Genomic DNA, 24,537 nt, shown 5'->3' with positions numbered 1-24,537 from the left:
CCCTTTTACGGTCTAAATTTCGTTGGAAAATGGAGATAACTCAACCTTAGTCTACATGAGTCCGTTTGACAAATTGGCAAAAGGATATAACTCAACTTGTGTTTTTATGGATCTAGTGTAAAAAGAATCAACTCAACTTAACCCCCCCCTTAATTTTAAATTTCAATTTGGAAAAAAGAGCTAAGTCCAAAAAATACACCAGAGTAACATACACTTTATGCAGACTATTGTTCCACTTGACTTGTCTCAAAATTCCTCTTGGTTTAGGAAATATAAGGTGAGCTGACTCTGTTTTCCATTTCAGCGGAAAGTGATAAGTCGCAGAAATCCTCTACGGAGTGACCTTACACTTTTTATTTTTTTCCAAAATTTTACTAATGCTTTTTGAAATTATTAACATCTGCAACATTCATTTGTTTTGTTTTAGTTTTCCCTGCTAACAGTTTTTTGTTTCTCCTGAAAAATGACCAAAATTGAGTTATCCCCTTCTTCCGCTTCCTGGATCAATTTAGGCAGTGCAGCTATTAACCGCTATTGTCCTAAATGAGTATACCATAAGAAATACTGGAAATCGTCTGGCTATGGATGTTCCAACAACCAACTTTGGCCTCAGGTACTTGATTGCAAGCGTTGTCAAACCAAGTGATAAGAACTCAAACTTCTTGGAGCGGAGTAAATCTCTGCACTTGGACGAGTGTAGTTTGCAGTCACACACTTCAATCGACATTTTATTGATATTCATTGATGTTTGTGCGCATTAACAGAATTCCGTTAAGAAGCTTAACAGACGAAATTGATAATAATGTTTCGTAAACAAATAAAAGAGTTAATACGCTTATGGATGCGCACAAACCTCAATATGTTATTTAAAAAAAAAAACTCAGAACGAGTCTAAGAGTACTCCAACACTTCAAGTGTGGTATGGAGTAGCTCGCAGAGCCCGTATCTCTTGACATGGTTCAAGCGTGTGGAAATCCACTATTGAAGTGTGGAAGTGCAAATTCCACACTCGTGCATTTTAAGTGTCGGCTTCTTCACATTACACTGTCATTCAACGACTGTGACGTCACATTCGTTAAAACGTGAATTTTTGTCACGATTTACTTCGTTAAAAGGTTGACCCACGTTCAAAGGAATATGTGACAGATCCTTATTGAAAAGCCGTCCCCATTCCAATCAATGATACATCGTTCAAACGCCCAGAAAAAAGTCTACGAAGCATCGTTTTGTAATGTGCGAAGAAAACGAAGGCATTGTAAAATCTACGAGAATGAAGCAAAATCCTTCGCAATACGAAGTATTTCTTCATGATACGAATCATTTCTTCATAATACGATACGAAGAAATTGTTGCCTTCTCTTCGTTATTACAACGCAGATGCTTCGTTCAGGGTGGCCACGTGTCAGGGAAGTCAGGGAAATAAAAGTCTGTCAGGGAAGTCGGGGAATTGTCAGGGAAAATGGCAAGCTGTCGGGGAAAATCACAATTGTCTGACACTGATTTTTCAGTGTGAGCAGAAAACGTATCTATAGGCTGACTAGAAACCCTCGGAATCGAATTTTCGCCAATATAATGCGATGTCTTTTGGCTCGCTTTGCTAGCGTCAAAAATAACTTAAAGAGGCTACAAGCAACGTACATGATATATCCTTTTCACTACTTTATCTCTGTATTTATTGTGCACGTTTGGTCAGGGAAAGTTGATTTAAGGTCAGAGAGTTGTCAGGGAATTTTGTTTTCCATAGTTTGTGGCCACCCTGTTCGTTGACTCTTTTGAAGGTGATCGTGACGAAGTTCACGTTCTAACGAATGCGTTAGTGTTAGTTTCACAGAGAGGTCCTCGTCACTTCGGAGCAGCCGACGGCCGTCCGTCGTCGCCGTCGGAGCGAGCGGCCGCCTTGCCCCGCGGGGCCTTGTCGGGCGCGGGGCGCTTGCAGTGGCACAGCGGCCGCAGGGCGGTGGACTCGGCGCACCAGCTCGAGTTGCCGTACGCGTTGAGGCGGCTGATGGAGCCCGCCAGCTGCATGCGGTCCGACTTGATGTGGTGCCGCACCGTGGCGGAGAACAGGGCGTCCCCCGGCTGCGTGCGAAGAGTCACCTGCGGCAAGGGCACTCTCAAAGCCTGAGAACTACACTCTCAGCACGTTACTGCACTGACTTGTCCCTCATTTTGTCAGTGCTTATTCAAGTAATTTGTGCAGCCCTGATCCAGGAAGCGGAAAAAAAGGGGATAAGTCGAGTTGAAACCGTGCACTTTTGCAAAGCCTAATCCTTGCAGGTGGGAGACCAGGTGGGGAGTGTCATCTAAAAATAGATGCAAGAGGATGGGACTTGTCTCACCACACTTACTTTTGGACCGAATTTTCGCTCATGTTTACTTGATGGACTGATAAGAGGTCACTATATCAACTCGACTTACCCCTTCTTCCGCTTCCTGGCTCGATACGTACTTTTCCTTTATTAAAGCACTACTTAGGAAATATTAAATCATGTACTAACAATTTGGCTTTATACATAATTTTACAAAGGAAATTTGCCATACTTACTTAGGAAATACTGAGTATTATTGTTGCTTATACGAATACGTAATTAATGAGGAAAAAGTCAGTAACATGCTGAGAGTGTACGAAGTAAAGTTGCGTGACCTAACAAAGTATTTTGAGCATACAGAAGCTCACAAAGAAAATACTTCGGAATTTATGAACTGTTCAACTGAATACACAGTTTGCACCTCACATATGCTCAAAGTACTTCGGATACTTCGACTTTGATTGCAGCTCGCTTTAAGCCTTATGAAGAATTTTGAGCATACAAAGAACAAACAAAATGACCTTGTTATATGAAGGGGACGGGGGTGTATCAGTAAAATTAAGGATATTTCAAGGAATTCACCATAAAGTCATTGAAAAATATACGTTTGATCTATATAAAACAATCAAAGAGATACACGTCTTTTCAAATATTCTATGACATAATAAATCGTTGCAATTTTGACTGAGGGAAATCCGCGAAAAATTTCGTAACCCTGAAATTGGGTAAGTTTAAAGGTGGGAGCTTACCTGAAATTCGTTCTCGTCCGCCTCCTTTTTCAGATCACGCGTGTGCAGTGGCGTGCCTTTCCGCGCCTCAAGCACGGAGTCCAAACGCAACGTGGAGCACGCCAAGGTCACGATCGAGTTGATGTGGCTCACCACGAAGTTGGCTGATTTCTGTACGCTGGAGATTCGTAAAGAAACGAGGATCAATTCAGAATCTTGAGTCCGTCTCTGAGATATTTTGACGGATTTTGTCTGAGGAGAAAATCGCCACCATATACCATGGTGCACGCCTTTCACCGTGGGACATTTGAGTGATCATCTGACAGGACAACGTATCTTCATAGGGAATCCCATTCACAGTAAGACGTCTACGAAGAATCGCTTCGCAATGCGAAGAAAATGAAGGAAAATCTACGAAGAAATGCTACGTATTCTGAAGCGGAATCCTTCCTTAATACGAAGCATTTCTTCATAATGTACGAAGCAATTCTACAATGTCTTCATTTTCTTTGTGGCTAAGAAGCAAATTCTTAGCCTTTTTAAGAATGCGTAGGACATTTGAGTGATCATCTGACAGATCATCGTAACTTTATAGGGAATCCCATTGTAGACACGCTGTCATGGACGAATGCCACACATTTACAGTGCGCCCCCAGTGCTTACTCTGGCGCCTGCGGGTCGGCCTGGCTCAGGTGCTGGCAGGCGCAGTAGTTGGTGGGGATGCCGGCGTCCGAGCACGTCCTGGCCGCGGGGATGGGCGTGAACAGACTGATGCCGCGCGGCGGGGTGCCTCCCTTGGCGGCGAACGCCGCAGCCACCCGCGCCCCGTCCGCCTCGACCTTGGCCTGCTCCAGCGACGTCAGGTCCATCAGGTTGTGCAGCGTGCGGTGCAGGTCGAACACCGTCACCAAGCTGTGGCGGTTGCACTCCAGGTTGTGGATAGCCAGCGGGTAGCGGCGCCGCACCCACTCCGGCAGCACAACGTACATCGGGGGTAACATGTTCTCGAGGTGGCCCTGCGATGAGACATTTTGACTTGTGAAAGAAGAAACGGTCCTCGACGCGTCCGAAGAAGTATCTTAATTATTTGTGCTGCACTAGAAAACCCTGCGAACTATTTCAGGCCTCACTAAGAAAAGTAGTTTGTTATAACAAAGTAAATTAGTTTGTACTTAATGTAAGCTAAAAATACTTCTTAAGGTTTTAAGAGTGTGTTCGAGAAAGATGAAACAACCTTTCCGGGGTAGTTAGAGTTAACCTTCTTACCCTACGTTTTTATCAGAAATCTCTGAAATGATTGGTACCCCGATTCATGTTTGGCACTTTACCCCAGTTGAGATGACTATTTTCTATTTTAACAGAATGTGATAAATCCTCTGCAGAGTGACCCAACCATTCATTCGTTTAGTATTAGTTTTCGCTGCGAACAGTTTTTTGGTCCTCCCCCGCGGTTTTAGAAAAGAAAATTTGTTGGCAGGATGATAAAGCAGAACAAGAAGAAGCCCTAAAAACACTTTTGAAGTCAAAACTTGTATTGGATTGCCCGCAAAAGCAATAATTATTGACTGTGACCATACGGTCACATTGGCTGTCCCGGGATTGGCCATTTCATGTAAAAATACAAGTATGTGTTTTTTCACCAATTAGCCAGCCCTGACACCATTGACGACGAAAACACGAGTTGTAGCCATATGGTCACGTTGGCCGTTACAGGGGATGCATCCACGTGTCTTAATTTGAAAGTTGGCTGATAAAAAACCAGTTGGCTGATAAAAAAAACAGTTGGCTGATGAAAAACCAGTTGGCTGGTAAAAAACCAGTTGGCTGATGAAAAAACAATTGGTTAGATCAAAACTATGGATTTCACCTTCCGCACATACAACTCAATTCTCAAGGTCTCATAAACAAGGCAAAAGTTAAAGTTACAACTTAAACGTGCAAACTAACGTAAAAGCACGATGTAGAAACGCTCTACATCGTGCGTAAAAGGCACACTCTAAATGTTGTACAGTGAAGATTCTCCATATTATGGTGAAAATGTTCCATATTATGGTGGTGCAGCTGACTTCATAACATACCATTGAGAATTCATTGTACCTTTTAGATAATTTGTCGGTATTATGGAGAAAATCTCCACCATAGTATGTTGGTGCAGCCTTTCACCGTAAGAAATTTGCAATGCACCTTTGTTATAAGTTAAGGACTCCAGGATGCCTCCGGAGCAAAGCTCCGCGAAGCGCCGTCTCCGAAAGCTCACCTGATAGGTGCTGAGGATGCTGCCGAATCGCAGCCCGTGGTCGCTCATGAAGATGACAGCCGTGCTGTTGAACAGCCCCGTCGCCTCGAGGTCGCCGAGGAAGCGCGCGTACATGTCGTCGGCCTCGTCGGGCTGGTTGAGCATGTCGTGCGACAGCGAGGTGCCCCACACCAGGCCGAAGAACTTCCTGCGCAGCACCGCCATGCCGCGCACGAACTTGAGCCCGTAGTCAAACAGCACCTAGCATTTTTTCCAAAAACTTTAAAGTGTCAAAACAATCACTCAAATTTTAAACAAAAAATCAGTTTTGACTATTTTAGAGGACGAATCTTTCTGTTTTTCAAAGGCAGGAAGGTAAACAACAAAAGTTTTTTTCGTTTTTCTTTTGTTTAAATCTTTTGTTTAAATCTACTGAAACCCAATAATCACCAAGGATTCATATCGACTATTCGATTATTTGATGTAGCAAAGATTATTCCATAGAAAATGAAAAGTTATCCGGGGTTTTAAACTTCCCGAGCCTATTCATCCCTACACTGCAAATCTTATTGTCCACGGACTGCATACCTACAAGTACACACTTTCAACTTGGTCCCATTCTCTACTCTAAAGTCTATGATCCTAATGCTATACTCTTTGATTGTCAGTCAAATTCCGCCACACACACTGTGTGAAAAAACCACAGTGAATCCCGTTAATTTTTTTGCCGGGATTTACTGTAGTTCAGAACACAGGATTTACCGTGCCTGGCTACAGTATCTACTGTACCTGGTACAGGATATTCCGTACTCCACTCCTGTGGTACAGTAAATCCCGTACAAAGTACAGTAGATCCTGTTAAAAAAGTACAGTAAATCCTGTACTCTGAACTACAGTGACAGCTGTACTTATCACTACAGGATTTACAGTGATTTTTTCCCACAGTGCAGGGACCTCCCCATCCTCCCCGCCTCTCTCTCTCTCTCTCTCTCTCTCTCTCTCTCTCTCTCTCTCTCTCTCTCTCTCTCTCTCTCTCTCTCTCTCTCTCCTTCGCTCTCCTCTCTCTTTCCTCTCTTTCTCATCTTTCTCTCCTCTCTCTCTCTCTCTCTCCTGTCTCTCTATCTCTCTTCCCTCTCTCTCTCTTCTGTCTATCTCTCCTCTCTGTCTATCTCTCCTCCCTCTCCTCTCCTCTCCTCTCTCTCTCTCTCTCTCTCTCTCTCTCCTCTCTCACTACCTCGATCTGGTGGCGCTGGCCGATGCAGTACTTGGCGTTGAATCCGCCACCGCGGCCGAGGTTCTTCTCGCCGAGGTACAGCAGGGGCCGCGGGTCGTAGTCCGTGGGCTGCACGGCGAAGCCGCGCTTGAGGTAGTGGAACAGCCCCATCCAGGCGGTGTCCTCGGCGAACATGTTGACGTAGCCCTCGGCGTTGAAGCGCTTCCACACCCAGGGGCAGGCGTCGAAGTGCGCCGAGTCCTCGGGCCAGCACGAGTTGCGCAGCTCGGGGATGTTCATGCCGGTCAGCAGCGGCACCAGGTTCGGGAACGTGTTGTCCTCCACCTTGTTGTAGGCCATCATGCTCCTGGCGCCGAGGTGCTCCTCCAGAAAGGCGCGCGTCTTGGGCATCTTCCGGATCATGTTGAGCCTGAAGGCGAAGCAGCGGAGTTTCATCTGTCGCCAGCACTCTCACCCTCAGTGCACGGCTGAAACCTTGCGAAGAATTCAGCAGCATTGTTCTTGCAAAGAATTTATCGCAAACAAATTTGGTTTGCATTAGACATTTGTCATGCAAACTTTTTATTTGTTATACAAGGTAGGTTTACGCCAGACCACGTCTTGTCGTAACAGGCTTCGCGATGTCTCGCTGCCTGTTTCTCCAATCCGCGCCTGGCGTACCTACCTTGGCCTGCGGCGCTAGCCTGCCTTCGGCAGGCAATGGCTCGTCCATAGTCGGTTTTCCTAACTTGTTGCATGCTGGGGGTCTCCACCCCCCCAGACCCCCCTTCATTCTAGATGGAGTTGCTTCATCTGCAGATAACGCGATCTTGACCCTTGTAGCTTTTTCACTTGTCCTGGCTGGGGGGCTCCGCCCCGCAGACCCCCTTTCTTCAAGACAGAGGCAATTTGCCTACAGAAAACTCGATTTTTCGCCGGCTTTAAAAACCAAACCAGTTGAGCTAGGATGGTGAAACTTCGCGTGTGCCGAGCCAAGGACATACCTAATAAGCCTGCAAAATCTCAGCCGGATCGGCCGAGCCGTTCAGGAGGAGTAGTGTACACACACACACAGACACACAGACAGACACACAGACAGACAGGAAAAATTTTTCAACCCCACTGGAGTAACAGGCTTCGCTATCGCTCAGCCAACAATGGGGAAAATCCTTCGCAGCTTCTTCACAGTTAGGAAAAAAATGTTGTGGAGTGAGATTAGCAAGCTGGGAACTCCCACCGGAGCGCTGGTGTCGGTCGGGTGAAATAAGGCGTTAGAAGCCGCTAAAGTGCGTAGAACTCGAACCATTCCGTAGTTTCCAAATAATTGTATTCTTTTGGTCAATTTTAGGCACTGAAGCAGCCCCTAACGCCCCATTTTAGCCAGCCTGGGCTGGTGCCGACACCAGCGCTTTGCGACTTTAGGAGCTCGATGACCTCGCTCGTACACTCTCAGCACGTTATTGACTTTTTGCTCATTTTGTCAGTACTACTGCAAGTAATCCCTGTGCAACCATAATACGTGCTTTTCCTTTTCTAAAGAACTACTGAGGAAATATAAAATAATGTACTGATAATTTTGTTTTGTACACACTTTTACAAAAGAAATTAGACATACTTAGAAAATACGAAGTATTATTGCTGTTTATATATACAGATACGTAATTAATGAGGAAAAAGTCGGTAACGTGCTGAGAGTGTACGCGACCTCTACCTGGACAGGGAGTCGATGCCCACGATGAGCACGCTGAGTGCGTCCTCGGACACGTGCTCGCGCGGCGTGATGCCCCCGGGATGGCCGCGCGGGCGGCGCAGCGGCACGAACGCGTGGTAGTCCGTGTACAGCTTGTTGTCGACCGTCTTGTTGGAGAGCCGCCTGCCCGTGCACGTCACGCGGACGAACTCGTGCGGCACGGCCACGGGCTCCTCGAAGGCCACGCAGTCCTTCGCGAAGCTGGTGTCGGGGAAAGAGAGCACACTGAACTTCAGTTCATACTGATTGAGCGCTTAGGGCTCGAAATAGGAGCCTAAAATTGAATACGTCACGCCTTTACAGGCCATTTTGACTTCCCCACTCCCTCCCCCCTTGTAACAACTTCGTCACCCTCCGCCCCTGCCGTGACGCATTTCTCAACCACTAGCGTCAAACAATGCATCAGGCAAAAGTACATTCCAATTTTGATTTTACTTCACAAAGACACACTGGGATTACGTCACAATTGAAACTATTAATGGAAGCTTGAAGAAAATGGCGCACTCAATCGAATTGGACCTAGCCCAGAGCTGTAGCTCAAACTATTCACGAGAAACGGTTTCGAGCTCCATTCTTTTTCACCCTTTGTTTAGAACCTGATCTTCAATAAAAAACGTGTTTTTTTTTTTTAAGTTTTCTGTCTCTATCGATTAAAACATCTGAAAGCAACTTAAACCTTTCAAAGGCATTTTGCGTACCGAATGTCATTGCCGTGCCTCAGGCCGTCGCGGAGCACCTCGGGGTCTTCCTGCCAGCGCGGTCCTTGGAAGCGCCACATGGCAGTGTAGCAGCAGGTGACGGACGACACATTGTAGGCCGCGGCCAGGCCCTTCTCCAGCATCAGGGTTGTTAATTTACAGTAAATTGCGTTTTTTTTTTGTTTTTTTATTTTGTTATCATTAATTTTTATTATTTTTCATTCTTTTTTGTTGGAATAGACTCAGAAGGTTCACATATTCTAGGAAAATTTCCAGTTCGATGAAGTATGTGAGGCTGTTGGCCAGAGGAGGACGAAAAGTCAAAACTTTTGACTTCTCGTCCTTCTGAAAGCAATAGCATCACAAATTGATCCAGGAAGCGGAAGAAGGGTATAAGTCGAATTGAATCCGTGCACTTTTGCAAGGCCTAAACCTAGCAGGTGGGAGAACAGGTGGGGAATGTCGTGTAAAAATAGATGCAAGGGGATGGGACTTGTCTCACCACACTCCTTTCTGGACCAAATTTTCGCTCATGTTTACTTGATAGACTGATAAGAGGTCACTGAATCAACTCGACTTAACCCCTTCTTCCGCTTCCTGGATCAGTCATCGAACTGAAAATTTTCTTGGAATATTTGAACCAGGGACCCTTAACATACTTTAAAAGGGCATCATAACGTTATCGTACGGGGTGAAGTCATAACCCTCAACTTCTGGCTTATTTTCGAAAGGATAAGTTATTTTTCTTGTGTCTCGAATTTGTGTGGAGATACTTCTGGCGGTACTTGCAAAAGTCCGTACCCTTAACCTTTAGTCAACATTGTCTTGTGTTACGTTATGAAAGCAGTGCGAGTTAAATGTTAAGTTAAGGATCCCTGATTTGAACCTTTCTTAGTCCAGCCCAACAACAACAACAACAACAAAAAACCTCAAAATAATGATTAAAATTTTTGAACACAATGTGCACACACTCTAAATGTCTTACAAAGAAATTTGACCTATGTTATTCGTATGTTACAGTGAATTCGGCGCAAGCATAATACGAAGCAATATTCCTTCGTAATACACAAATCTTTTTAGATTTTTTATTGTAAGATACAAAGAAAAACCTTCGTAATACGAAGGTTTTTACACCTTCATGTTATGCTTGCGCCATTTCCTTCGTAATGTGGGAAATTTCTTCGTAAGACGTTTAGAGTGCAATTCATTTGGAAATTAACGTTAACAACCTTCTCCAGCATCAAGTGCGTGTCGTTGGAGCGCACCAGCGGCGGCGGATCGGCGCACCGCACGCTGGGGAAGTCCGAGACGAAGCCCTTGACTTCCGCGCTGAAGGGCTCGTGCGCCGGGATGCGGCAGCCCGGCGAGTCCAGCAGGCGAGCGGCGGACGCTGGGGGGCGGACGCAAGCCGGGAACGGCCGGGCAGTGGGCTGAACCCGCACATGGAACGCAGTGTTCTCTGGAATTGAAGAAATCGCACTTAGAATGAATGAGTCTTCACTGTTAAAAGCGATTCGATTTCACCATAGTGGTCTAGCAAAATTTCTATGCATGTGCAGCACACTAAACCAGTGGTTCCCAACGCCGGTGTCTCCGGGTTGTTGTACCCCCCGGCTGGCCTGTACCCCCGGTACACCATACCCAAGGCATCGTGTACCGGGGTTACACCAAACCTAGGTATGGTGTACCGGGGGGTACACCATTCCTAGGCATGGTGTACCCCCCACCCTCGAGGACAGGGGGTACACCAACCAGTCCTTAGGAATGGTGTACCGGGGGGTACACCATTCCTTAGGCATGGTGTACCCCCTCCCTTGAGGACAGGGGGTACACCAGTCCTTAGGAATGGTGTACCGGGGGGTACACCATTCATTCCTTAGGCATGGTGTACCCCCTCCCTTGAGGACAGGGGGTACACCAGTCCTTAGGAATGGTGTACCGGGGGGTACACCATTCCTTAGGCATGGTGTACCCCCCATGGTGTACCCCCCGGTACACCATTCCTTAGGTATGGTGTACCCCCTCCCTTGAGGACACACGGTCAATTTGATGTCTGGCAATTTCCAGATATTTTTTTTGCATTTCCAGGTATTATCTGGAAATGCCGTTATTTTTTTCAGATTTTGTCTGGAAATGTCTACCTTTTCCAGAGAGTATCTGGAAAATGTTAAATCCCAGATAAATATCTGGAAATCAAAAGGCATTTCCAGATAATATCTGGAAATAATTTTTTCCAAAAAATGTCTGGAAATAAAGGCCTTGACGCCGAGTGGGGTACACCATTCCTTAGGTATGGTGTACCGGGGGGGTACACCGTTCCTTAGGTATGGTGTACCGGGGGTACACTATTCCTTAGGCATGGTGTACCCCCTGTCCTCGAGGGTGGGGGTACACCATGCCTAAGGAATAGTGTACCCCCCGGTACACCATGCCTAAGGACTGGTGTACCCCCTGTCCTCAAGGGAGGGGGTACACCAGTCCTTAGGCATGGTGTACCGGGGGGTACACTATTCCTTAGGCATGGTGTACCCCCCGGTACACCATTCCTAGGACTGGTGTACCCCCTGGCCTCGAGGGTGGGGGGTACATCATTCCTAGGAATGGTGTACCGGGGGGTACACCATGCCTAGGTTTGGTGTACCGGGGGTACACATCCGAGGGGGGTACACCATACCCGTTACACCGGGGTCGCGACCCCATTTGGGGTCGCGGAAAAATTTTGTGGGGTCGCGGCAAGCTACCTGGGGTCGCGTGGGGTCGCGAGTTGGCTCCTGAGGGTCGGTCTATGGGGAAACTGCCAGTGCGGAAATACGGAAAAACCGACGGATGTTTGGTGTTTTTGGCGCTTCCAGGCCAAAGCAGACGCCTAGAATTCAGGTTCATGTAAAACCCTGCGGAGGGGAGGGGATTAATTCGTCCCCTTAGTCTACCGATACCTGGAACCTGGATTGATCGTTGCCCACCATTCTATTTTATTTCCTTCCTGCGAATCCTCAAATGCTTTATGTTCATGCGGCCCAAGTGGAGGGAATCGCCGTAGGCGCCAATGTTTTTGAAAGGCACCGCGCGGGCGGCACGTAAGAGTTCCAAGCTCGGGTGTCTCACTTGAAACAGCAAGGCAGCTATCATTTGAAAAATAGAATGTCTCATTACAAATTGCGGCCCTCTATTTTATATACACTCAAATCCTCTAAATTGGGTCAAAATTCAAAATTTAACAGTTAATTTTCGAAAAATTCTTCCCCCCTTAAAAAAGATGGGGTCCCGTGGGGTCGAGTAATGTTGTTCCTGGGGTCGCGAAAAATTTTGGAACCCGTTGGAACCCCGGGTTGAAAAAGGTTGGGAACCGCTGCACTAAACTCTGGTGGACTTCTTAAATGCATAACTACACTCTAAATGTAATGTAGGGTGCCCAGAAACTGGGCGCCTTTGTCGCCCGCCCCACTTCTTAGGGTGCCAAATGTCGCTCAGTTTCTGGGCACCTTTGTCGCCCAGTCTCGGGGTGGACATATCATATGTAACCGGCCCTCTCCCATGGTAGAGCATGCACAGGTTTCTAGTTCCTGGGCGACTGAGGTGCCCAGATTCTGGGCACCTTTGGCACCTTAGTCGCTGCTGAGCCATGGGTGAAGGCAGGTTCCTTAATGGTTTGTCCACCCCGAGACTGGGCGACAAAGGTGCCCAGAAACTGGACGACATTTGGCACCCTAAAAAGTGGGGTGGGCGACAAAGGCGCCCAGTTTCTGGGGACCCTACATTTAGAGTGTATGCACTTTTATGAATGCGACATCTTACGTACGTATATGTGCATGCATCATTGTGCAAACGAAGTCCACAAGAATTCAGTGTGAGGAAAAACTAATACTATTCAGATACATGCATGGAATCCTACAGATTTGCAAAGTGGTTTTTTTTTTTTTTTTTTTTGCAATACGGGCTGACAATGCTTAGGAAAATTAATTGAAAAGTTCCATATTTCAGGCGAAGTGTTATAGTTCAAGTGCAATACTCCAAAAAGGAGGATTTTGGACCGTAATTTGATGAGTCTGATGTCTTGGAGTCCAAAATCCAACTTTCTTATACTTCTGTCCCCGATTTCCGTGGAATTACGAGTCTGAACCCATATCATGCTTTGCTTATCACTTTTCGTCATTGAATCGTTCCTATCGAGATTTTGAAATTTTGCCTTTATTTTACAGTTATACCAAATGCAGAGTCTGAACAGTTTCCAAGGAAAAGTGGCTGCGGGTTCCCAGGGAACAGTGAACGCCGTTCCTTCAGGCACAGTGTCTACTGTATCCCAGGGACATTCCATGTGAAGTCAACCAGGCCTTAGCCACCATAGGCTCCGATCCGGTTCTCGTATTCAGGGTTTGTTACCCCTATGGTCCCATGAAATAATCGGTACTTGGTTTGGGGTCCGGCCCCCCAGGGGCTGGGGTATGGCCAATTTCCTTTTTTGCTATATATTGGAACAACGCAACTTTGGAGGGCGATATCTCAGCAACCATTCGTCGTAGGTCAAATCCGAGACCAGATTTGGAAAGAGGATGAAAAACTAAATCTTTTTTGTCTTTGAAGTTTTTATGTCCAAAAACTTTTTATAACTTTAAAACTTCAGTGAAGTTTTCAAATTAGCGCCATTTCCTAGATCCTCAACCGATTTTGACCAATCTGGGCTTAAAAGATAGCTTAAACCCTTCCCTAAACGAAAATGTTAACCAAAAAATGTGTTCGGCTTCGTTCCCGAGAACGAGCCATTTTCGTGAACCCCTGCAACCACGTATTTCACCAAATTGTAGTGACGGCCGCACTCGATACCACACTGGACGCTCTCTTGGGTGTTTTCGGCTCAAAGCAAGTTTCCGGGTAGCTTTTCTAAGGTCAGGGGACCCAAGCGCCTGTCAGGTAGGCCAACAAACAGCAGACCTGCAACGCACTAGTGACGACAGGTTGGCCTACACTATAAAATCAAATGTGTGCTTAGTACAAAGCTGTGGGAGTATGCTTGGAAGCATACGTCTGTAGGAGTGTGCTTGTCAAGCACACATCCATACAAAAGTTCTTGACAAGCATACATCTATAGATGTGCACCTATAGCTGTGTACTTGGGCAAGCATGCATCTATGGCTGTGTGCTTTTAAATGGGTGAGATGAATGCATGCTTGCCCAAGTACACATCTATAGATGCGTGCTTGCCCAATCACACTTCTATAGATGTATGCTTGACAAGCACAGTCCTATAGATGTAAACTTCCAAGCATACTCCTACAGCTGTGTACTAAGCACACATTTGATTTTGTAGTGTAGGCCACCCTGTTGTCACTAGTGCGTTGCAGGTCTGCTGGTTGTTGGCCTACCTAACAGGCGCTTGGGTCCCCTGACCTTAGAAAAGCAACCCGGAAACTTGCTTTGTAAGCACACAGCTATAGGAGTATGCTTGGGTAAGCATGCATCTATAGAAAACTGCTTGACAAGCATACGTCTATAGATGTGCACCTATAGCTACTTGGGCAAGCATGCATTTATGGCTGTGTGCTTTTGGTGAGATGAATGCATGCTTGCCCAAGTACACAGCTAGAGGTGCATTCTTCCCTGAGTACACATCTATAGATGCATGCTTGCCCAAGTACACTTCTATGGATGTACACTGAGAAAACCTTCCAAACTATTTTGGGCCTTACAAAGAAATGTAGTTTGTATAACAAAGTATTTTGAGCATACATAAGCTTTCAAAGAAATTACTTCGTAATTTACGAACTATTTCTTCGTATAACAAAGTATTTAAGTTTGTTATACGTATGCTTAAAATACTTCGTAAGGTTTTAAGAGTGTATGCTTGACAAGCACACTCCTATAGATGTATGCTTCCAAGCATACTCCCACAGCTTTGTACTAAGCACACATTTGATTTTATAGTGTAGGCCGCCCTGTCGTCACTAGTGCGTTGCAGGTCTGCTGTTTGTTGGCCTACCTGACAGGCGCTTGGGTCCCCTGACCTTAGAAAAGCTACCCGGAAACTTGCTTTGAGCCGAAAACACCCAAGAGAGCGTCCAGTGTGGTATCGAGTGCGGCCGTCACTACAATTTGGTGAAATACGTGGTTGCAGGGGTTCACGAAAATGGCTCGTTCTCGGGAACGAAGCCGAACACATTTTTTGGTTAACATTTTCGTTTAGGGAAGGGTTTAAGCTATCTTTTAAGCCCAGATTGGTCAAAATCGGTTGAGGATCTAGGAAATGGCGCTAATTTGAAAACTTCACTAAAGTTTTAAAGTTATAAAAAGTTTTTGGACATAAAAACTTCAAAGACAAAAAAGATTCAATTTTTCATCCTCTTTCCAAATCTGGTCTCGGATTTGACCTACGACGAATGGTTGCTGAGATATTGCCCTCCAAAGTTGCGTTGTTCCAATATATAGCAAAAAAGGAAATTGGCCATACCCCAGCCCCTGGGGGGCCGGACCCCAAACCAAGTACCGATTATTTCATGGGGCCATAGGGGTAATAAACCCCGAAAACGAGAACCGGATCGGAGCCCATGGTGGCTAAGGCCTGGTTGACTTCACATGGAATGTCCCCCCAGGGCACGGTAAACACCTCCTTTCGATGAACAGGGCAGAGCGGCATCAGAATTAACAGCCACAACTTTCATCATTTCTCCTAGTGCATGCTACCATGAAGCTGGATAACATTACATCACCTAAATTTGGGCAAGAAAATGTTTCTCAATCAAATTTGGGTGATAAGATAATCCTGACCCTAATTCGGGTGATATAGTTGCTGTGTACGGCACCCAACATTTAAGTGTTGGTCATGACGTATTTATTCTCTGTGATATCGGAACGGTCTTAAAAAAGGGAAGCTACATCCCTCACCTAATAAAAATAGACTCTTTCTTGTTAGCACACAATGCAGGTAGAAATACTACTTCGATATTTCCAGACCCGAAACACAATGCTCGTAGAGTTGCACTGCAAATTTAAAAGTGGGACAGGCATGCACTAGGTAACGTGGGACTGCACTGCAAATTTAAAAGTGGGACAGGCATGCACTAGATAAGGTGGGACAGGCATGCACTAGGTAACGTGGGACAAAGTGTCCCACACTTGCAAGCGTGGGACAAACCGTGTCACACGTTTGTAAGCGTGGGACAAATCCGTGCACTCTCAGCACGTTGTTGACTTTTTGCTCATTTTGTCAGCACTTATGGAGGTAATTTGTGCAACCATACTACGTACTTTGCCTTTTTTATACAACTACTTAGGAAATATTGAATAATATACTGAGAATTTTGTTTTGTACATAATTTAACAAAGGAAATTAGTCATACTTACTTAGAAAATACTGAGTATTATTGCTGTGTATACGAATACGTAATTAATGAGGAAAAAGTCAGTAACGTGCTGAGCGTGTGTCCACTTGGATTTGCAGTGTGCTATTGATACTTGATGCAGGCTTGCTTCCGAACAAGATCAGAAAAAAACGTATTATCTGCGTTCACGGGAAAGCAGGCCTTATCTGTGCCAATGCCAAGGGACCACACTTTGTGGAATTCCTCTAACTCTGAGATAGGGCGCGTTTTTACGTGTGTCCACAGATAAGGTCTTTTTCCAGGAAACGAAGGGATATGATCTTTCAAACAGGGACCAGCGACTTGTCCTTCACTTGGATTGGCAACACACTCCTGTAGAATTACACTGTCACGGTTCTTAGAGCATTGTGCCACACTCGCATGGCTGATTCAGATCCAAACGACCGTCATACAATGCTCAAAGACTTTTACTGTTAACTGTTCCTGGATGTTCTTCTATCTGGACACACTGGTCAAACTGAAGCGCAGAATTACCCTCTGTTTTCAAAGGTAATCAGTTTATGCTTGAAAACACTCGTATCAACAGGCTAATCCGCCAAGAAATCATCTATCTCTATGAACGCATGGATGCATTTCTAGTCTATGCATCATTTCAAGCGTAACGTCTTCAAGCGTAACTAACTTTATGCTTGACTCAAGCATGGAGTTAAGCTTTAGTTTTACCGGTTCAAACGAGGGTTCAAACTTCCATCGTGCACGGTAAGTTGTACTCCGGGACAACTGGTCGGTGGGGATGATTGGCGGTCGGGGAAAACGGCAGGCCAACGCGCGTTGTTAGTTATGTTCGTCGGCTCAGTCAGTCCTTATTTTCGACCCATCCTCGACTCCTCACTCTTCAGGTGCACTCTTAATATGGAGTGCCTAGAAACTGGGCGCCTTTGCTGCCCGCCCCACTTTTTAGGGTGGCATGCACACGAGGGGGTAAACACTCGCGTAATACCCTGTACACAAAAACCGTGTATTACGCGTAATACACGTAGTTGTAATACCATTTTTGGGCCAAATATGCCAACTTTTGGCATTTTCATGCCGTAATACACGTGTAATATCCCCGTAATACACCGTAATACCGCGTAATACCGAGTACTCTGTACATGATTTCGTGGAGTGTTTACCCCCTCGCATGCACAGCCTGCACAGCCTGGGCGACTAAGGTGCCTGATTTTGGGTACCATTGGCACCTAAGGCGCTGCTGAAGACAGGTTCCTTAATAATTTGTTCACCCCGAGACTGGGCGACAAAGGTGCCCAGAAACTGGGCGGCATTTGGCACCCTAAAACGTGAAGCGGGCGACAAAGGCGCCCAGTTTCTGGGCACTCCAACTTTGTAGTAGTGAATTTGGACTCACCATTTGGAATTTGGGAGAAGAATCTGCCCTGCAGCAGGAAAAGGCCGTACAGGATGCATATGCCGAAGAAGAAGCCGATAAAGCAGCGGCGGCGAAGGCAGCTCGTGAGGCTGAGCAAGTTGTGCGGGCACAGGAGCCGCGGCCTCGCAGAATCGCGCCGCCCGTTCTGTTATTGAAAAAAAAATCCGGAATGCGATAGGGAAAGCACCGGTGAAACAGAATGCATACAAATTATGCCGTGTAATCGATTTACGCTTCTGTAACGAAGTGAATCGGTTTATGCCCTTTCAAGAGGCGTGACTTGAGGCGTGAACTTACAAGTAAAATTGTAATGCCCTTCTGAAGGTATCAACTCGTTACGCCCTTAAAGGTCAGTGCTTAAAACTCTGATTTCAGGAACGTGGCATCACGTAGAAACTAATGTGACAAAGTGTCACGCTCCTTTGAACATTGTGTCACATTCGTTTGAATGTACATCTGTAAATCAGCTACAAGGTAGGTTTACGCCAGACCGCGTCTTGTCGTAACAGGCTTCGCGATGTCTCGCTGCCTGTTCCTCCAATCCACGCCTGGCGTACCTACCTTGGCCTGCGGCGCTAGCCTGCCTGCGGCAGGCAATGGCTTGTCCGTTGTCGGTTATTTTTTAACTTGTTGAATGCTGGGGGGCTCCGCCCCCCAGACCCCCCTACATTCTAAATAGAGTTGTTTTATCTACAGATAACACGATCTTGACCATTGTCACTTTTTAACTTGTCGAGGCTGGGGGGCGGAGCCCCCCAGACCCCCCTTTATCCAAGACAGAAGTGGTCTATCTGCAGAAATCTCTATTTTTCGCCGTTTTTTAGGTGTTTTTCGCCTATAAAAACTGAACCAGTTGAGCTAGGATGGTGAAATTTCGCGTGTGCCGAGCCAAGGACATACCCAAGAAGTGTGCAAAATCTCACCGAGATCGGCCGAGCCGTTCAGGAGGAGTAGTGCGGACAGACAGACCGACAGACAGACCGACAGACCGACAGACAGACCGACAGACAGACAGACAGACAAAACTTTTCAACCCCACTGGAGTAACAGGCTTCGCTATCGCTCAGCCAATGAATTAGGGGCTGTCCATAAAATACGTCACGCGTTTTGGGGTCATTTTTGACCCCCCCACCCCTCCCTCATCACAACTTCGGCACATTCGGCTGACCCTACCTCCCCCCACCCACTTATGACTTACGTTTTGAGAATGACACTCGTGTAAATTTTGTCAGAATGTCAGAAACATGTCTGAAATCCTGATCAAAATTTGCGCACCTCTGAAAGCTGAAATTCTGAAAACTTACTCTGATATTGATGGTGTGAGTTCTACAGAATGTCAGGAGATGTTTTCAGCTTTCAGAGGTGCGCGAATTTTGATCAGGTTTTCAGACAGGTTTCTGACATGGTGATAACATTTACACGAGTGGAGCGAGAAATCGCGCAATATGCATTAGTTAATTTCATTTTTCTAAGTCTTTACACAATCGAGTAAAATAAACGCTTCAGTACGTTAAAAAACAATGAATTAACTTCGCGGGAGGGCGTTTTCATTGCTTACCCACCCGAAAATGTCGTATTAAACCGGTATTTTTGAAAATATAGGTCACAAGACCCGACCCCCCCCCCCCCCCCCCCCAGCGTCACAACTCATCACACCTCGCCGATACCCCCACCCCCTAAAACGCGTGACGCATTTTATGGACAGCCCCTTACCTTATCCACATTCCAACGAATGCGACACAATGCTGAAAGAAACGTGACAAATTGTTACATTTTTTGTCACGTTCCTGGAATGAGTGTGAAGGGGAAGTGTCTGTGTCTTTCACTGTGCGAAAAAACCACAGTGAATCCCGTTAATTTTTTTTGCCGGGATTTACTGTAGTTCAGAACACAGGATATACCGTGCCTGGCTACAGTATCTACTGTACCTGGTACAGGATATTCCGTACTCCACTCCTGTGGTACAGTAAATCCCGTACAAAGCACAGTAGATCCTGTTAAAAAGTACAGTAAATCCTGTACTCTGAACTACAGTGACAGCTGTACTAATCACTACAGGATTTACTGTGATTTTTTTCCCACAGTGTTGTTTTGCCATTGAAGACCAGGATTTTGCCAAATAGCTCCAGCGTTAATTGCGCTCACCGCTTTTGATGTGATGAGAGGATCTCCGTCCATTAAAAGACTTGCAAGTTGTCATCTAGACATAGCAGACGTCTGAAGAAAGAAGACAAATGAGATTAGCCTTCGATCGGAAACAGAACCAGACGGAACTGATTTTCTCATAATCTTTTAAGATAGTCATTTGGCCGACTAATAGAAACCAAAGGGGTACATCCACTCTCAGCACGTTACTGACGTTTTGCTCATTTTGTCAGTACTTACACAAGTAATTTGTGCAATTATAATACCTACTTTTCATCTTTTAAAGAACTACTTAGGAAATATTAATAAATGTAGTGACAATTTAGTTTTGTACAGATTTTACAAAGGAAATTAGTCATTCTTAGAAAATAAAAAGTATTATTTTTGCTTATTACACGACTACGCAATTAATGAGAAAAGTCAGTAACTTGCTGAGTGTGGATCCCTTTTCCGAGAGTCCCGTTTCAGTCCCGAAGTGAAGTCCCGATTGAGTCACGACTGAAAATCATCATTTTCGGGAGTTCAGGGTGCACTGCAGAAAATAACCACAACTAAAGTGCACAAATTTCTGGCAAATTTTTTTATCAGGAATTTAGTGTACTTTTCAAGTACAACAATTGTTGTACAAAGTACAACGGAACCGGCATGACGAGTGCTGGGCAGTCCTGGGCTGGTTGTGGTTTGTACAGTTCTCGTTGTACTTTCTACAATCCCTGTTGTACTTTTATTGTACAGTTTTTGTTGTACTTTTGTTGTACTATCCACACTTTTTCTTGCAGTGTGGGAGGACTGTTGCAAAGTCCCGTTTTACTACTGTTCTTCGGCGAGGTAATCCCTTTTCGGAGCGTCTTCGAGTGCTCCCGAAGCGTGCCGATTGCGAACCAAAATAGACGCGTATCGCCTAGTTTTCAGCAATAATGCACACGATACGTTCAGTAATGTCCATAAAACGAGTGTTGTGCTCACTGCCTTTTCTGCCTGACATGGTCCATCATCAAAAGTACAACTCGCACACACTACTTTTTATGCAATTCTGAAAGCTCTCATCATCGTCATTCGACAAGCCCTGAGGGTTTTTTCAAGTGCGTTGGTGAAATGTTGAGAAAAATCAATCTGAAAGTCACTTTCTGACACAGCACCAGGACGGGTTTTTCCAGAATTTTCAAGTCACTATTCCGGGATGATTTTTCCCGAGGCATGGTACAAACTATTTAATGAAAGATGAGAAATTCACCTATCTGACAATACCCCATTTGACTTCGTTCAAACGTTCTTAAGGCGTAAATCGTTACATACCCTTAGGAAGAGCGTGAATGGTATAGGACTTTCAAGCAAACTTTTAATGCCCTTGCAAAAGGCATTAACGATTAACGCTGCTCCAGGGGAGTAAATCGTTTACGCCCTTAAAGGGCATAATTTCAACGCCACTGTTTCACCTACCAGTGTTTGAAAGGGAATCAAAATTTCGCCTAGAGGTCCTATACCATTCATGCGCCAAGGGAGTAAAAGACTTCACTGAGAATGAATTGGTCACCACCATCACCCTTTAAATGGGTGATGCAACTTCGTTGCCCAAATTTTGGTGATGGAAAATTCATCACCCGAAATTGGGTAACGGGCGTTTGGTCGCCCAAATTTGGGTAACGCCGTCGACGACGCCGTGAGGTTCCCGATGACGTCAGCTTCCGGGGCCACCACGATGACCGTAGGTCTCAACGCCACATTGGGTCATCGTGGTGGCCCCGGAAGAGCGTCATCGGGGACCTTCCGGCGTCGCCGACGGCGTTACCCAAATTTGGGCGACGATTTTATGACTGCCCAAAATTGGGTCACCACGGGCTCGTCACCCAAATTTGGGCAACGGTGCGTGCGTTACCCAATGAAAGGGCGATGGTGGTGACTCTTTCATTCTCAGTGTTTGTGCCCTAAAGGGCGTAGTTTTTATGCCTTCTTATCATTGAATTGAATTGAAATTTGAAGCCTTTTCTTGAGAGATGTAAGTGCTTCAATGAACTCCACCTGCACACGGGCGCACCCTCACCTATGAGCCTCTTATCGCTAGCGCGGACGAGGTGCTTACGTAGAGGCAATGTCGACCGTCACCACGCCGCGAGTGCTGACAGACCGTACACTTCAACGGTATCCTGGTTTAAGCCACGCGCCTGCTTGACAAGAGATATAAAACACGAGGTAGTTTCAAGAAAACAGAAGTTGTATAGGTAGCTCTTGCAGGTGAGTGAGAGCAAACGTGGCTAAAATTTTATCTCATGTACTCAGGCGCACTGACAACCTTTCTAACTATATTTTGGGAACTTTCAAAGTACAACAATTTTATAGAGTTTTTATATTTATCCGACACGACGGGTACAGTGCACCCCAGGCCTAGTTGCACTTCGTTCAATTCTCGTTGTAATTTCTACAATCCTCGTTGTACTTTTGTTACACTGTTTCTTGCAGGGAACAGAGACTTAGGTTCGTCTGAATACGACAAATGAAAAATTGAAGATGAAACACTTCTGAAGTTGAATAACTATTTCGTTTTTCATTTTAACCTGTGGCATGTGCTGATATGTTTTGATTGTCTTTTTAAGACCACGAACGTCTGTAAGGCAGACGGCGGACATTGGTGGTGGTGGTGGAAAAGGGGGGGGAGGGGGGGGCAAATAGTAACACTATGGCCTTAGTTTAGCAACGAGGTGCCTGGACTGGCTGGGCTGGAGGTCGCGGCTCGCCTTTACCGCATCGGTCGACTGCACTCGGCATTCGGCAGTGCTTGCGTGTCGTTCGGCTCGCAGCCTGTCTCACTCGCAGGCTTCCGCGTTGCCCTCGCCCTATCAACAGGGGCTCGAGCCTGGCGTGCGGGTATATTTACATCGTTACCAACATGGATGCTCAGATTTACCGTAATACTACATCAATTTCTTTAAATCGATACTGGTGAAATATGTGGGAGTAAAGCTCCCATGGGGTTTCGCAAGAAGTATCTCAGCGAAAAGCCCATTCAATTGCACCTCATTTAGTCCAGCGGTCAGAAGGCGAGTTTGGGAAAGTCAGCTGACGCAGACAAAAATGGAACGAATAGTGTGTAAGCCTCGAGAATATAACAATGTCTCTCTCTTGGCTGCAAAGTACACCTTTACTTTTCTTCTATCAATGACCGTAACAAGTTTTCAACTTAGATGCAGCAGTAAAAAATACTTACATTGGTAACTGACAGATGAGGCCCCTCCTTTCGACGTGTGTGCATGGGTGCCGGTGTCTTGTCGGACTGGTGTGCCCCCGATCGGGCAATACGCCACGTTCGCTCGGTGAGAACCAGATCGTGTGCATCCGTCCTCAACTTTCACGCTGAACTTATCGCCTCACGACTTGTAGCGCCACACCTTCACTGTGAAAATTTGCTGTCACTTGTGGCTAAATCGCAGATGACATTTTTTATCACATTAAATTGATGACCCGTTTATTGACGCTCCTTTGCTTGACAACAACGTCGTCAGCTAGTTTGGTGTCACACTTGTAAGGAAAATAAGCCCTGAAATTGCCATCCAGTGACAACGGAAAATTTTCAGCGTTCGCAGACTGACGCGTTAGACGCTCACGACTCGACACTTACAGTCCACCTGCAAGGCAGAGGCCGGCCGAAGCGCCTCGCCGCATTTTCCGCGACGCCAGCAGGGCGCTTGCACGGCGCGCACTGCGCAGGGCAGCGCGCCGCGGCACTTGCTCGACGAGGAAAAGGTGATAAGCCAGCCTGCCCCCTCCCCCTCCAACAATCAGCGCACACACGTCGAGCAATTCTACCGATACCACGATCGCGACGGGGGATTTCACGCTCCTACAGTGTTTTTTTTCTTTCCTTTACTTTGAACAGAAGTGTGAGGTGCAAACGCCCCGACGGCTCCGTTAAAAAATAAAATAAAGCCTTTGGAACCACTTCCTCTCAGCACGTTACTGACTTTTTACTCTCTTTAAAGTATTATTGTTGCTTGTACGAATACGTAATTAATTACGTATTCGTATAAGCAACAATAATACTTGGTATTTTCAAAGTACGTATGACTAATTTCCTATGTAAAATTATGTGCAAAACCAAATTGCCAGTACATTATTTAAAATGTCCTAAGTAGTTCTTCAACAAAGGAAAAGTACGCATTATAGTTGCACAAACTACTACCATAAGTACTGACAAAATGAGACAAAATGACAAACGGAAGAGGCGCATGTTGCTCACTCTGCATGAGGTGAGTTGAGGGTGAACATTGAGCTGATACAAATTTTGAAACTCAGGTCTACTGGATATAGCACACTCAAAACACCTTGCAAAGTATTCTCCGGCATTGTATTGCAAACTCTCTTACAAACTATTTTCTTTGCATTGCGAAGTATTTCTTTGCAACGTTACGAACTAATGCTTCGCAGCGTTGCAAACTTTTTTCTTCGCAACTTACGAACTATTACTTTGCAATGCGAAGAAAAAAGTTCGCAAGGGAGTTCGTAATACAATGCCGGAGAATGCTTTGTACTGCAAAGTACTTTTCTTTGCAAGCTTTTCTGGGTGCATTTTGTGATATACGTATTGCGGGAGGCGTTTATGGAATCTGGCAGAGGGGATAAGTGGTTTGCCCGCCCCGGATGGAGGATTTGACTCAACGATCATGTAACATGAAGTTTTAAGGGGGCTCATACATGTTAAACACACTTTGTAAAAAAAATTTT

General features: G+C 45.7%; 1 protein-coding gene across 5 annotated transcripts; it reads right to left on the bottom strand.

Annotated features, from left to right (window-relative positions):
• Positions 1–710: 710 nt before the first annotated feature.
• Positions 711–23,511, bottom strand: LOC117652330. Of its 5 annotated transcripts, none has more exons than XM_034397162.1 (12): positions 23,024–23,505; positions 21,863–21,983; positions 19,822–19,893; positions 17,656–17,821; positions 10,164–10,393; positions 8,935–9,065; positions 8,198–8,437; positions 6,508–6,916; positions 5,295–5,534; positions 3,701–4,053; positions 3,059–3,215; positions 711–2,097 (listed from the first exon to the last, which is right to left on the bottom strand). In XM_034397162.1, exons 3-12 carry the CDS (start codon positions 19,852–19,854, stop codon positions 1,843–1,845), a joined length of 2,214 nt encoding a protein of 737 aa, XP_034253053.1. In that variant the 5' UTR covers positions 19,855–19,893; positions 21,863–21,983; positions 23,024–23,505; the 3' UTR covers positions 711–1,842. The 5 variants fall into 5 exon arrangements, 4 of the variants coding, with proteins under 4 accessions (XP_034253053.1, XP_034253054.1, XP_034253051.1 ...); XM_034397163.1 differs by having other exon boundaries at positions 21,902–21,983; XM_034397160.1 differs by lacking the exons at positions 19,822–19,893; positions 21,863–21,983 and having other exon boundaries at positions 23,024–23,209; positions 23,435–23,511.
• Positions 23,512–24,537: the final 1,026 nt, after the last annotated feature.

Source organism: Thrips palmi, unplaced genomic scaffold (genome assembly GCF_012932325.1).
Source record: "Thrips palmi isolate BJ-2018 unplaced genomic scaffold, TpBJ-2018v1 HiC_scaffold_7, whole genome shotgun sequence".
NCBI lineage: Eukaryota > Metazoa > Arthropoda > Insecta > Thysanoptera > Thripidae > Thrips > Thrips palmi.
The sequence above is the reverse complement of the archived record's forward strand: the minus strand, read 5'-3'. Positions and strand labels throughout refer to the sequence as shown.